Source organism: Podarcis muralis, chromosome 3 (assembly GCF_964188315.1).
Source record: "Podarcis muralis chromosome 3, rPodMur119.hap1.1, whole genome shotgun sequence".
NCBI lineage: Eukaryota > Metazoa > Chordata > Lepidosauria > Squamata > Lacertidae > Podarcis > Podarcis muralis.
In genome coordinates this window covers 31,334,089-31,348,552 of record NC_135657.1, presented here as the reverse complement: position 1 = coordinate 31,348,552, position 14,464 = coordinate 31,334,089, and the positions used below count along the sequence as shown (strand labels likewise).

Below are 14,464 nucleotides of genomic sequence, written 5' to 3'. Positions count from 1 at the left end.
GGAATCTTAAAGTGCACTGCCAAGGGAGGCTCCACCTGTCACTATTGATCAGCAGATTGCTGGTGAGAGCAAACCAATTGGAGTTGGCTGCACTATGAATTTACTCATGGGGAACTCCATAGCCAGCAGATTCCAGCCAGAGTTGATCAGCTGATTGGTAACTTCCAGCAGCACTTGTCTGGGCTTGAATACAGAGGTAAATGGGTCACCTGGTATCATAGTGCTGTCTGATGATTGACAGGTCAGAGTCACCCTTGGAGGGTGAGAGAACCCAGCATTTGGCCCACCAGCTGAATCCAATTCCTCGCTCCTGATGCAGTGCGTAGTTAAACTATGGCATTTGGTACCACACGGTATAGTAATAGACACCAACTTGCACAGCTTTAAAGTAGGGTTTGATATATTCATGGAGGATAAAGCTATCAAAGACTACTTGCATCAAGGGCTATATGCTCTCAATACCCATTATTGGGAATCATGAGCAGGAGAGTACTGTTGTGTTCCTGTCCTGCTTATGCGATTCCCATACACATTTGGCCACCATGTGAGCAGAATGCTGGACTAAATGTGTCCTTGATCTGATCCAGCAGGCTCTTCCTATGTCACTGGACTTCTGTGCATAGATTTTTCTTGTGTACATCATGTTCTACCTCTGTCTTTTACGATAGGGGTCTGTTTTGTTTTTTGATAACGTCGTGCAAAGATCGCTCAGTATCACGCCCCTCAAAACATTCGCATGAATTTTGTTTGTGGCATCTGTTTCCTCTTAAGAAGTTTTGAGGGTATTTTTATTTCAAGCTGAATTGTTTGTGCATTACAATTTATGTGTGCTTATTAGAATGAAGGAATGTTTTTCTTTGATATTGAAACCAGCATGGGGACCATGCAGGTTTTTTTTCTTTCTTAATGTAGTATAGAATTGGTTTCCTGACAGTCTTCCCTTTTTGTCACAATTTTTGTTTGGTTTTTGTGTGTGTGTTTTTAATTAGGTGTTATCCAAGGACCACCTGCACCCCCACCCCCACCCCCTCTCCCACCTGGCCCTGTCCAGTCACCACCAGCAGTCCCCCCTCCCCCTGGACCCCCTCCCCCTCCCCCTCTTCCACCATCGGGGCCGCCTCCCCCACCACCTCCCCCCCTTCCTAACCAGGTTCCTCCCCCACCTCCGGCCCCTCCTCTGCCTCCTGCGGGTTTTTCCATGGGATCGATGTATGAAGACCACCGTCCTTTAACAGGACTAGCAGCTGCTCTTGCTGGAGCCAAACTCAGAAAAGTATCGCGGGTAAGCACAGTTCCAGACATTTTAATTTTAACTTTCGAATTAAGGTCTTCATCTGCTCAGACTGTTCATAACGAATGGCTAGAACAGCGATCAACAATGTCTCTAAAATGCCTATATCTAACTTTATTAGAATTAACTATACAGTGGTACCTCGGAAGTTAAACAGAATCCGTTCGACTTCCAAAACGTTCGGAAACCAAAGCGCGGCTTCTGATTGGCTGCAGGAAGCTCCTGCAGCCAATTGGAAGCCGCGGAAGCCCCATCGGACATTTGGGTTCCAAAGAACGTATGCAAACCAGAACACTCATTTCCAGGTTGCAGCGTTCGGGAGCCAAAACATCCGAGTACCAAGGCGTTTGGGATCCAAGGTACGACTGTAATGGGATACTGTTCAGATGGAACCCAGTATTGGCCTTGCAGGTCAAATTTGATAGGTGGGCAGGCTGCTGCTGTGCTTCTACTGCTTCCGCAAATAAACAAAACAAGGAGCACATCTTGGAGTCTCCTCAGCCCTGGGGTATGGCTAGGCTTTCGCTTAGTCAAATTAGGCAACCTACCGGTAATTATTAAAATATTTCAAACTTTCCCCAGACTATTTCAGACCTTTGTTGCCATCTATAAAAGCTGACTCCTCATTCTAACAATATAATTTCCATGTCTTTACTCTTGGGCCTTGTCAATTTTAGAATGAAGATTCTCCTAATACCAGTGGAGGAGCGAGCTCTGCTTCGCCCAAAACAGATACTGGCCGTGGGAATGGGCCGCTCCCGCTTGGAGGAAGTGGCTTAATGGAAGAAATGAGTGCCCTGCTGGCAAGAAGGTAAGATGATAGTTTAATTTTTGCATCTTTAATATAGTTCTCACTGTACAGGTTTGGCAGGTGTGTTTTTCCCATCATGGGAGCAAATGGCAAAGAGCTATATACACCTCAGATTCTTGGTATGCATACTGTATGATGCGCCTATGATGTGAGCACATTTTCAGTGTTGCGCACTTAAGTTTTTGCATGTTGAGTGTCATTTGTTTCCACGAGGACAATTTTCGCAAGCTGCCAAGGAGCGATAGCAAAGCCATACATTGGCAAGCAGTGTTGAGTAAGGAGTAACTGAGTTCACTTTTTGTCCCTGCTTGAAGGAGACGAATTGCTGAGAAGGGATCATCAGAAGCAGAAACAAAGGAAGAAAAAAATGTAAGTTGACAAATTAATCTGGCACAATATGCAACATACCATATAACCAAATTACAGGCAGCTCACACCTTATGCTTATTTTATTTACGTGATCTCAGCTTTGCACACACCACACAGCTGCAATTGTGGGCTTACCTGGCAGCATCTCAGAGCACTTGCACCTCCTGCCTTTCTTGTTGGGCTTTGAGAAGGCAGCGGGGGGCTCTGAGACCCTGCCAGAGCTCTTAGGCCACCTTCCCACACCTGGGTAAGCAGCCCTCCACCTTGCAGAATGGGGGTTCCAGGGGTTCCTGATTTTACACGTTTTTGTGTTTATACAGGGACCCTCAGAACCAAACCCTCACATAAGATGCAAATTACCTGTATTTTAACTTTTGAGATTAACTTGCCTTAAGAGGGAAAACTGCTTCGGTGCTTCAAATCTTGCTAAAAAAAACCCCAACAACTTTAAATGTTCCATCTGATTATGTCACCTCACTTCTGGAAATTTTGACTAGACTTGCAGGTTGATTGTATTTTTCATCTAATTTAAATAGGAAGAACCAGAGCATTCAGCTTCAAAGCCTCCTTCAACAAGCACACCTGGTAAGTTGTACAAATCTGTGACATTCACATAGCTGACACAAATTCTGTGCATTCATTGTCCTTGCTTTTAAGGTTCACTTTCCAAAGTCAAGTATGTCAGTAACAACTTAAGCTCTATATCTAGAACAGATTTCTAGTTTGACAAGCAAAAAACAATCTCTGCAGCTTTTAATTGGATGCTGCTGCTTATCGTAAATATGGATGCAACAAAGTTCTTAAGATAGAAATGTTTGAATTCCTAGAATAATAGAAACGTAGTGTTGGAAGGAACCCCAAGCCTCATCCAGTCTAACCCCCTGCAATTCAGGAATCTCAGCTAAAGCATCCATGGCAGATGGCCATCCAACCTCTGCTTAAAAACCTCCAAAGAAGGAGAGCCCACCACCTCTTGTGAATTCTTCAAGGTCAGGCATCCCCAAACTCGGCTCGCCAGATGTTTTGGGACTACAATTCCCATCATCCCTGACCACTAGTCCTGTTAGCTAGGGATGATGGGAGTTGTAGTCCCAAAACATCTGGAGGGCTGAGTTTGGGGGTCCCTGTTCAAGGTGTTGTGTGTACATCAGGTGGGACTGAAGCCACCCTTTCCATCTTAACCTATCATAATGGGGCTTGTATATGGGCTCCCTTTTTTTACTCTTCCTTTCAACCAGTTTTTTAAAAAGGGGAATATAGCACATATTTCCTTTTAAAGGACTGGTTGAAAGGAAATAGGTAAAAGGCAGTGAGGTAGATGATAACCTGTGATTCAGCATTGCAAAATTCTTAGCAGGAGCTTTAAAAAAACCTCTCTGAAGTGAGAGGCCCACAGGATGATTGAGTTTGTACGGTGGGTGTACATAGTAATAAAATGCCCTAATGGCTGGGGTCTAAATTGTCTCTGTCTCCCTGGGAAGACTTTCAGGTCACAGTGTATCACTTACTGAAAGCGTTGGCTCGGCATGCTGTGGGTAAAATTCAATATGGATTATTGGGAAATGGGTGGAGTACACAAGACAGCAAGTTTTTCAATGTCACTGCTTAAATCTGTGGTACACAGCCAGGCGCAAAGTGATTGGAGCCATACAAGTCATCTTAGCTCATAAAGATTACTCTTTTTAAAGTACTATTGTTAACAGCTCAGAGAAGGACTTTTATACAGCAGTAAACAAATGTATGTAAGTAACATCCAGTGATTTTTATCTCCTGCAGAACTAACAAGAAAGCCTTGGGAAAGAACGAGTGCAATGAATGGAAGCAAGTCACCCATTATCTCGAGGTAGTTGTCTTTTGTTTGCAGGGTACAACCCCACCCACCCACCCCAATATGACGGGAACAGAGGAATTTTATTTTTAAAAACTGGATATTAAAATGGAAACCTAAGTATTTTATGGCTATAGATAGTGTTCAAATGAATCTTGTGCCAAGGAGTGGAAGAATCAAATACCTTTTAGCCCTTCAATTATTTGTCCTTTAAAGATTTTTGTTTGTTTGTTATAACAAAGCATGCAGTGAAAGATGAAGATCAGTAATAAAAAAGGGTGAGGTTACTTTCCTTTTTCAAGAAAGCCTGATATTGAATTATTAATTTTACATTGTCATAGCAATTTTTCCTCAGGAATTAAACAAGTAACATATTTAGAATAAAGTTATACTAAGCTTAAGTAGTAGATTGTGTATGAGTTCAGCATTAATAAGGAGTTGAAAAATGATTTCACTACAGAGTATTTCCCCCAGGCTGAGGGCAGTGAAACAATAGCTGAGATGGCTAGAGCGCTGGTGGAGAAAAATTTGTTCTAAATCGGACCGAACATGGGTTAGAGCTCAACGTCGGGCCTACCAAGTGCCGATAGCAGCAGCGAAGAACACCTTCTTCGCCGCCTCTATTGCATCTGCTGAAAACAGTTCCATGAGACACTTTCAGGTAGTTCGTAATTGAACAGAACCACCTTCTCCATTGGGGACCTATAAGGACTCCCAAGATCTCTTGCAATGATTTTGCAAAAAAAAAAAAAAAAGGAGATAAAAATCACTTAAATTGGAACTAGTAATGGTGGTGAAGGTCCTGTGTGAGTGACTGGATGCAGTTGGAAGGTGGATAGCAGTTAATGGACTGACATTGAATCCCAAGAAGACATAAGTACTGTTTCGGGGGGGGCAGGTGTGGGGGACTCCCTGGTCCTGAATGGGGTAACTTTGCCCCTAAAGACCAGGTGTGCAGCTGTGGGGTCATTTTGGACTCACATCTGTCCATGGAGGTTAATTCTGTTTCCGGGGCAGCTGTCGACTAGCTCCACCTGGTGTGGTGGCTGAGACAGTGCCTGCATAAAGTAATACCTTTAGTGGATTCCTCCACTAGATCAAAAGTCTGTGGACAGAAGGAGCCCATTGTTCACTGATGGTGAAGTTTGGGTCCAAGCTTCACCAGCAATGAACACACAAATTTACCATGTAACCAAACATCCCATAGCCTTCCATTAGTTGTGTGTTTTTAGAAGGACCCAGAAGCATTATTATAATTATAATTTAATATTGTTGCTGCTTTGAAGACTTATATCAAGGCAGAATATAACCTTTTATGTAAAGGAATACACTCAGAAGTGAAACTTCCATTTAAAATCAACAACACAGCATTCTACTTTTAATGGTCAGACTGCCATTCTCCTGATATTTTTTCAATTTGAGCAAAAGACCATCTAGGTCCGGCAGAAGCAGTTTGCTCATCAGTCAAGAAAACAGAATAATTGAACTTCTTAACTACTTGGCGGGGTGTGTGTGTAAAGGCATGGTAGGCAGCAGATCACTGATCTTATAAATTGAATTTCTGGTGGAAGTAGCAGGTAGCATAGTTAACTGGAACCATGTTTGTTTGTTCTTCACAGACCAAAATCTGCATCCTCTGGGCAACCCAGTACAAATGGAGTACAGTCTGAAGGGCTAGACTATGACAGATTGAAACAGGTAAATATTTTATACTAGAACTCTAGTCCTAATGTTGTTTATGATATTGACTTTAATTATTTATGGTTGACAACAAACTTTATTTCTATAATTTCTCTGCCATTTGAGCAGCATGATGGTGTACAACATGATAGAAAGAATATAAAGTACAACAATAAAACATTTTTAAAAACCACAAATATGCTTAGTATGCATGTCTTAAAGCAGTCTATTGAAAACATCTACAGAAAACATCTAACTATAGCTGCCTTCAGTCACTATGAAACACTTTAATGAAAAGGTTTTAACCAGTTGTCAAACTGTCAACATAGGTGGTTAAACATGCATCCCACAGACATTATTAAGCTTCTGGGCTTAATATCCTGGTTAATTAACAGGACTTTAAACCAGAATTCCCAGATTTGACCTTAATAAGGAACTCTAGTTTTAAATGAGCAGGATCTCTGAATGAATGGCAGAGGGGACATGGGCAAAGTGCACAGGCCTTAAACCAGTTTCTGGCGTCATAAATTGTGGTTACGAAGTAGGTAAGAATACCTCCTAATCTGACATAGAATCGCTACTTAGCTACTTTCATTGTAAGCTACTGCCCCTGTTTTACAGAACATTTCCTCTGGGAGGGGGGTTTTCTGCAACACAGTGAGGCAGCAAAATGACCTTTTTCTTCCTTATCCTATCACCCTTGCCTATCTTGCCACTCAGATCCCCGAGTTTCCGCAAATAGATGGCAACAATCAGTATGTGATCAATTCCCAGATTTGTGTGGTGGAGAAGAATTAGCTCTACATTTTGAGCTTTTGTTCACTGGATTCTCTCTGTGCACAAGCTCTATACAAAAGTAGGGGGAAATTATAATTTGATCTAGGTCATAGAAGCACTTCATTTGGAGTGTCGCTGCTTGAAATTTAAAAGTAGGCTTGTTAAATCTTTTTCAATTCTGATGCCTTTTAAATTGCCTTGGGCAAAACTTTTGACTTTTTAATTCTGCTCTGATACTATAGGATATTTTAGATGAAATGAGGAAGGAATTAACGAAACTAAAAGAAGAGTTAATTGATGGTGAGTATTTCAACCTATGACTGGTTTTCAGTCATGGATGGAATTGTATGAATGGGTTAGGGTTTTGAAATGGAAAATTGCTCACATGCTTACCTTTCATTGGCACATGATCCTGACCCCCAAATGTTCCACTATCACAATTACAATGGAGGAGTATGTTTCAATTGATCAAGAGTTTGGCTTCAGGTCCATGAGGCTTCTATCCACTCCTACCTATCCACTTGATATCTAGTTTTGGGGCAAGTCACTGTTTTTCCTCAGCCTCCCTATCTATAAAATGGTGATGTAAATATCTGTTAAACTGGCCTGCCTTCAAAAGGTGATGTTAAAATATAAACTTGGAATTTAAAGCAGACTGCAGATTAAAAGCTCTGGATAAATTTACTATGTCTTAAGACCCTGCCCCGCTTTATTATGTACTTGGGCTGGCTGTGGCACTCCCAGAACATTAGATTACCAGAGCATAGTTTACTGTGACAAGGCTATCCATCCAAGAATAACAATAGCTGTAAACCAGCTAGAGCTGGAAAAGCGTACTCAGCACCACCAGAACCATTTGGGCTTCCCTGGACAAAGCTGGATCCAAGAAAACACCCAGGCTATGTACCTGGTTTTTCATGGGAAATATAATCCCATTTAGAGTGTGCTGTCTACCTAATTCCCAGACCCTAGAAACACCTAGCAACAGAGACTTCATCCTGTCAGAATTCACTTTCAGTTTATTAGTCTTTTTGGGACTACCACACTATAATGTAGCTCCCTCGGCCTGAAGAGAGATGAGCGCCACAACCCCGTAGTCGCCTTTGACTGGACTTAACCATCCAGGGGTCCTATACCTTTACCTTTTACCTATAGCCACATTGTCTGTACTACGTTTGAGGAAACACTGTCTTGATACAGGTTTTCTCAAATGAACAGACCACATCCTTTCTCTGTTGAGATACTGCAGAGTTTAACAGCAATTTTCCCTCCTCTTTCCAAATCAGCAATCCGGCAAGAACTGAGCAAGTCGAATACAGCATAGTAGGACTTAGCCGTTGTGACCACTGGTCTTGGCACAAAATCGACTACATTTTGCGAGCTGTTAGAAGAAAATGGAAAAAAATACACTTGGAAGAAGGGCAAGATTCTGAAAGCTTTCAGACATCACTTCGGTATACGATTTCCCTTTGCTGCTGTTTTCTGACTTTAAACCTGGTGGAAAATGTTCTTAAGTTGCGGTAACGATTTATGCAGAAAATCCTATACCTGTCAGACGAGATCACAGTGCATTGAAATGTTTTCATATCGAGATGAAGCTGCACATTCACAATTCATTAAGACTAAAAGAGAGAGAGAGAGAGAGAGGAGAGAGAAAAGCTTGGGAAGGCTTTTCAGAGAGGTTTTCTTAGTGAAGGATTTAGCAAGTTATACTGTTGTACAAATGTATCTCAGGTTAGTCTTCCTATCATATGGGGTGTTTCCATGAATTAAAGATCAAACATGACTTCAGTTCACAAAATAAAGAACAGATAAGAGTATGCTGTAAAATACAATATTGGTGAATGAGAGATCTTCTAGGATGTGGTGATATATTGAGTTTTGGAATCTTATGATAGGAAGCCTCTCTAGTTAGCCTTCGTACAGTTTTGTAGGGGAAAATGCAAATGCTGTCCTGAGTATAAAGATGTAGATGCCTTCCTAAATTGTAATGCTTTACCAAATCTAAGACTTCTCCAGAAAACAAATCAATGGTCAAATGTAAATTGTTAGATTGTTAGAGACTTACCGTAGGTTTTTGAGCTTTTAAGATTTATGCATGTCGACATTTTTGTAATATAACACAACCACAGAGTTGGCTTTTTAATTTAAAACATCCTTGCATGCCACAAATATTAAGTAGCCTTTTTACAGTAAGGCCTAGTTAACGCCCAGGCAAAACTTGGGAGGTGTAGGGTTGGGGGTAGGGTGACTTTTTTTATTTAAAAAAATTTGTATTAATTACTGCACTATTTTTCCTTATATTGCATGCATGTGTAATAATAAGGAAAATGTTGTGACTTATCAGTAACCATGTTAAATAGAAGCAGATACTTAATATTTTTTTTGTATCATTTTGTTTGTATTTCAAAATTAGTAATGCTTCAGTAAGAGGTTTGGAAACCCTTAAGCGATTTTGCTTCTTTTTCTTAACTTGGTATAAAGTTAAGCATCATGATTAAACTTAGAGGTAATTTTTTTAAAAAAGAGGCATACAAAAGTAGCACAGGGCAGTCTTTCCACAACAGCTACTTGAACCTGTGCATTGAGGTCAGTTTCTACTTAATTTGAGAGTGAGCACAGTGCAACGGTTATTTATGCTGCCAATCCTTTAATCCCAGTTTAAGTGACTAGGAACAGGTCATGAGATCATCTACTTCTTCCCAACCTCTCCCCAACATAAATTCCTCCTGCCCTTCTCCCCATCTCTGAATCGTGGTTAACAGTTGCATCGTCACTGGCCGGAAACTTGACAAGATCATATTTTAACCAGGACTGGAAAAGCTTTTGGTGCCAGTGCTACCTGTAACCAGGGTTAAGGAGCTGGGGCCTGAGCGGGTCATGCCAGGAAAGGTGCACATTTTCCTACAGCTTGCTCCTGTTCCTTTAACCATGCAGTGGACCTAGGTCAGGCATGGCCAAACTTGGTCCTCCAGCTGTTTTGGGACTACACCTCCCATCATCCCTAGCTAACAGGACCAGTGGTCAGGGATGATGGGAACTGTAGTCCCAAAACAGTTGGAGGGCCCAGTTTGGCCATGCTTGACCTAGGTAGTCTAGGTCAAATATTGATGCACAAAGTCACTGTCTTAAGAACAGTGGTGGCAACAACATATTCTTCAAAGATGAAATTCACTTTGTTCCATCTCCTGTTCCAGTGTCCAAACTTTTACTAAGATATCCCATACAGACTTCCAGAAAGGGATGGGGTGGGGAATCCTGCAATTTTAAATGTTGTAATTCGGCAAATAATGTGCAACCATCTATAATTCCCACTGCCTCTTAAATTCTCCATGCTATATAATAGTGCCATATTTATCTTGTGAGCTATGCTGATTTGAAAAAAATAACTTGTGGCTATGGACAGAATTATTCATTTTCTTGAATTACCCACTTTCATCCAGTTTAGTTCATAAGAAAGCTTTATTTACCATATCCTCCCAAGTGTTGGGCACCAAAGCAAATTAACAGCTGCTTATTGCTGCTTAAAGTTTTCATTGAGGACATTCTCTGTTTCCCCTCTTTCTGTAAGATGGAAGTATGGCATATAAAATATGATCCAAAAATCAGTGGTTACATTTTTTTAAAGTGTTATCTGCATGCATTAGTTGAAGGCATTTTTAAAAATAACAAGGCAAACAGATGTTGCTCTCAAATTAAGAGGAGGCATTTTCATCTTTTAAAAGTAATTTCTGATTAAACAGTATAACCCTAAATGCTTACTCTTTTCAGAAATCATGTCTGATTTTGTTTGTAAAGAAAATTCAGAGATAGCCTAGCAGAATGTTAGAGGTGTAAGTGGTCCAAAGGTAAGAAAACTGAGTTACTAGATTGTGAACGAAACTGGTTAATGCACTAAACGTTTTGTGCCTTGGTCTAAAAATAACATGATTTCTGTGCAAAAGGAAAAAAGAAACAGGTCTTTGTACTCTTTCTACATGCATAGTTATGTGATCCTGAATTGGACCGTTCCAGGAAATCCAATTTTAGTTAAACTGTAAATTAAGGCTGTTTTAACGACAGCTATGCCATTGCTAGATAGTCCTGTAATTAAAATGAGCTACAGAGGAAGCTTAGGTTATTTTAATTACTGTTCTTTTAAAAAAATGTTATGATGGTTCCTGTGCTTTTGTACAGCGGATGCCTTAAGCTGAATATGGTTTAGGGGATCACTTTTAATTCCAGGAAGGTATTGCTTTCCTCAACACTGTGATCTGATCTGTGATAAATCTGTCCTATTCATACACAAGTGGCTAACAAGTCAATTGCAAACAAACTGAATGTACAAATCTTAGTGCTGGTGCTGAAATCTCTTCAGAGTTGTCATGAAACAAAGTTCATTGTTCAAAAAGTTTGCAAGCATCAAGTGTCAATCAAAACTGAAGATGAAACACTAATGAATGTTGAATTTTCATGCATTTAGTTTTACCTCCTTTTGAGTTTTTCAGTTAATTCTCTGCTATTTTTACCATATTGTGTCATTTTAAAATTTCTTAAAATGCTAACTTTGTTTTGTTTGAGCAGATGAAATAAAATTGCAATATATACATGCTGCTGCTATTGTTTATGAGACTTGATGTCATAATGAGAAACCGATTCCTCCTCCTTGGCGTTACCTATTCCTATTGTCCTAAATTCACAGCATACTAAACATGCTACCTCCACAAAGAATGTAACAAATAACGCTCATAATTCAAAACTTATGCTGAATCCAAGAAAGTGGAGCTATTTCATCTTGAAGTTGCTTTTGAGCTTTGTTTTGTCTCCATCCTGGCTCCCCATACCAATGAATGAATGAACACACACAAACACAACACCACACTACATTATGCTACACAAAAGCAACACCATACATTTTGTCCAAACAGTTGTTTGTGCTTGTTCCTTTGTTCCATTTCTTTTAACCCATTAGTCCCCCCCCCTTTTTTTTCTTTGCTGACATCTTGTGTTGGATATAACGCAAAAGTGATTTGTGACGCTTTCTTTGTCAGGCTTCCACCCTTTCACTCAAATCACTTCTCACTTTCTAGGTAATGTCATTTATGTGATTTGACAGACTAGATCAGGCATGGCCAAACTTGGCCCTCCAGGTGTTTTGGGACTACAATTCCCATCATCCCTGACCACTGGTCCCGTTAGCTAGGGATGATGGGAGTTGTAGTCCCAAAACAGCTGGAGGGCCAAGTTTGGCCATGCCTGGACTAGATCATAAAAAGCTCCCTGTTTAAGTTAGAAAGACAAGATCAGACATTAATGAGGTCAAAGAGAAATTATGGGTTTCATTAATTAAATGGAACCAGGGAGCACTTTCCCATCAAGTAGAGAGTATGTGGGTATCTTGACAGTGAGATTAGAAAGAGGATAAGTCGCTGATATATGTAGAAAACAGAAGCAGAGGAGGAGGGACAGTAAAGACATAAACCTCTGATTTGAGGCTGGAAGGGAGTACTATGGATAATTGTTAAAACACTTAAGTAGGTAACCATATGCCTTTCACTTAGGAAACAGCATTTTGAAGGCATTGGATTGTGTAAGCCTAGGTTTCCCTCTGCTGACTACTGTTGGAATTTCAACTATTTAGGCTTGAGCTTAGTTTGTTAAAAGCAAGTAAAATGTGATGCTCCATAAATAGGATTTAAATACTTTATACACTCAAAATAAATATTTGTCCAACTAAATCATACTTGGAAATAAATGGACTTATCTTAATTTGAAGAGTCTGTATGAGTAACCACTGGATATCACCTTATGCAAATAACTACACAGGGACATTTCATTTTCAAAAATTACGCCTAGTAATTAAAGCCTGCCAAGCTATCATACATCTCCCATGAGGGAGGGGAGGGCTGTTGTCACTTGTTGGAGAGGGGAGCCACCTATTATATTAAAGTTTAGTGCACTGCATATAAATTACAACTTATTGAGCGTAAGTTTTGGGAGCAGATGGATACCATGTCAGCCTGATCAAAGTTCTTAAGAGCCACATACAGCAAGGTTTTGGTATGCAGCACAAGAAGCACAGTCCTTGTTCCTGCAGCTTCCCCATTAGCACTCCCACATATTGCCTCCACAATTGGTTCATTTCCCAGGATCCAGTCATTGCTCTCGAGTTTTTCATGGCATATGTCTCTCCCCACTTCTATCATTCATCCAGCTCTTCTTTGGTAGGTGGGTTGTCCTGTTCTTGCTGCTGCCACCTTTGCTCGATTATGCCAGATGGTGTTGGCAGTCGCTATCAATTGTGTGTTCATCCACACAGCCACCATGGGAAAACACAAGATCACCAGATTTGCTTGTGCCGTAGCTGTTGTGCCCAGTAGCATTTAACATTATTTTTTCCCTTGCCATCTCTTTTAAGGCATTTCCAAGGGATGGTATAATCATTAGCGGCTGGTGAACAAAGCCAGCGTCATTATTTTGATTCTTCCTTCCATTTCGGTCATGACAGGAGCAAATGCTTCATAATCACCTGCTTCTGGTAAAGGCCTTTAATGCGTTCTTCACAATAGCGGTGCCTTCTTAAAGCATTCCCTAAACCGGCTCAGCATTGAACTGAGCTTAGGCAGAATTAAATTCCTTTAACTCTTTTCTTTTTAAAAAAAGAATGAAATGTTGGCAGGAACATTGTAAGATTCCATGATGATCAGTTTAAAACAGGGATGGAACACCTATGACCTTGATAAGTGTTTGCTGGTCTACAGCTTCCATCACCCTTGAGTGTGCTGGCTGAGCTTGTTGAGAGAGTCTAGCAATATCTGGAGGGCTGCAGGTTACCCTCTCTTTGTTTATGAAAAAGGGGTGGACAGACCACCTGGAGCGGGACAGGAAATACTGAATTGGGCTGAGAATGGGGGGAATCATTTGGACTGGGGCTGAGTGCAGGTGCTGGATGGTAGGGAAGTGATTGGACTGTGAACCCTGTGAGGATAACTGCCCACTTTTTTGTTCCCCTATCCGGAAAAACTGTCTAGACAAACGCCGGCTCCCTCGGCCTGTAAAGCGAGATGAGCTCTGCAACCCCAGAGTCGTCTGTGACTGGACTTAACTGTCAGGGGTCCTTTACCTTTACCTTTACCTTTACCTTTATATTGGGTTGAATGGTTTGTGTGACCCAACCTAATAGGGCAGGCAGAAAGCCATGAGAAAGGCATTACACCTCTCAGTTCTGGGCAGTCAGGGAGGCTGAAGGAAGCAGGAAAGACTTGTGGTGCCTCCAACTTTCCAAGGCACATTATATAAATAGAGCTGATGGGCCCCTTACTGAATACTGGATCTTGACCTTGGCTTAACCAGGCTGACAGAACAGCACATGTTCCACTTTGAGAGATTCGTGCTGCCACTTTAATTTCCAAGGCTCTCCATGCAAATTTCAAAAAGCAGATCTGGCTTGATAGAAAATTGACAGTATCTGAAGCAAGATGAGATCAAGAAAAAGCTATAGCAAGTGTATTGTACCCAGGCACAAGGAAGGCAGTAGTTATCTGAGAAATTCAACCTCACGAGGCAGAAATTTCATACATGCCACATGGATCTCTCTGAAGTTGCCACTTTCCAGATCTTAATAAAACTCTAATTGAGAATGTAACTTTAAACAAAAGCAACCCCCTTTTTTAAGCACAAGACCTGTCCTTGCTTCATTTTCCTTCAAAGTTGAGTGTTTTCCTTGCAC

At 40.9% G+C, this 14,464-nt stretch overlaps 1 protein-coding gene across 7 annotated transcripts in view; it reads left to right on the top strand.

Moving 5' to 3' along the window:
- Positions 1-11,342, top strand: part of ENAH (ENAH actin regulator) — a 78,532-nt gene extending 67,190 nt beyond the window's left edge. For 5 of the 7 annotated variants that reach the window (XM_028724525.2, XM_077925618.1, XM_077925617.1 and 2 more), the window contains 8 exons: positions 990-1,282; positions 1,969-2,102; positions 2,417-2,471; positions 3,008-3,056; positions 4,248-4,314; positions 5,919-5,997; positions 6,999-7,056; positions 8,043-11,342. In XM_028724525.2, coding sequence (XP_028580358.2) covers positions 990-1,282; positions 1,969-2,102; positions 2,417-2,471; positions 3,008-3,056; positions 4,248-4,314; positions 5,919-5,997; positions 6,999-7,056; positions 8,043-8,080 — 773 coding nt within the window. In that variant the 3' untranslated portion in view covers positions 8,081-11,342. The remainder of the gene's footprint in view (positions 1-989; positions 1,283-1,968; positions 2,103-2,416; positions 2,472-3,007; positions 3,057-4,247; positions 4,315-5,918; positions 5,998-6,998; positions 7,057-8,042) is intronic. The other 2 variants (XR_013392160.1, XR_013392159.1) reach the window with 2 other exon arrangements.
- Positions 11,343-14,464: the final 3,122 nt, after the last annotated feature.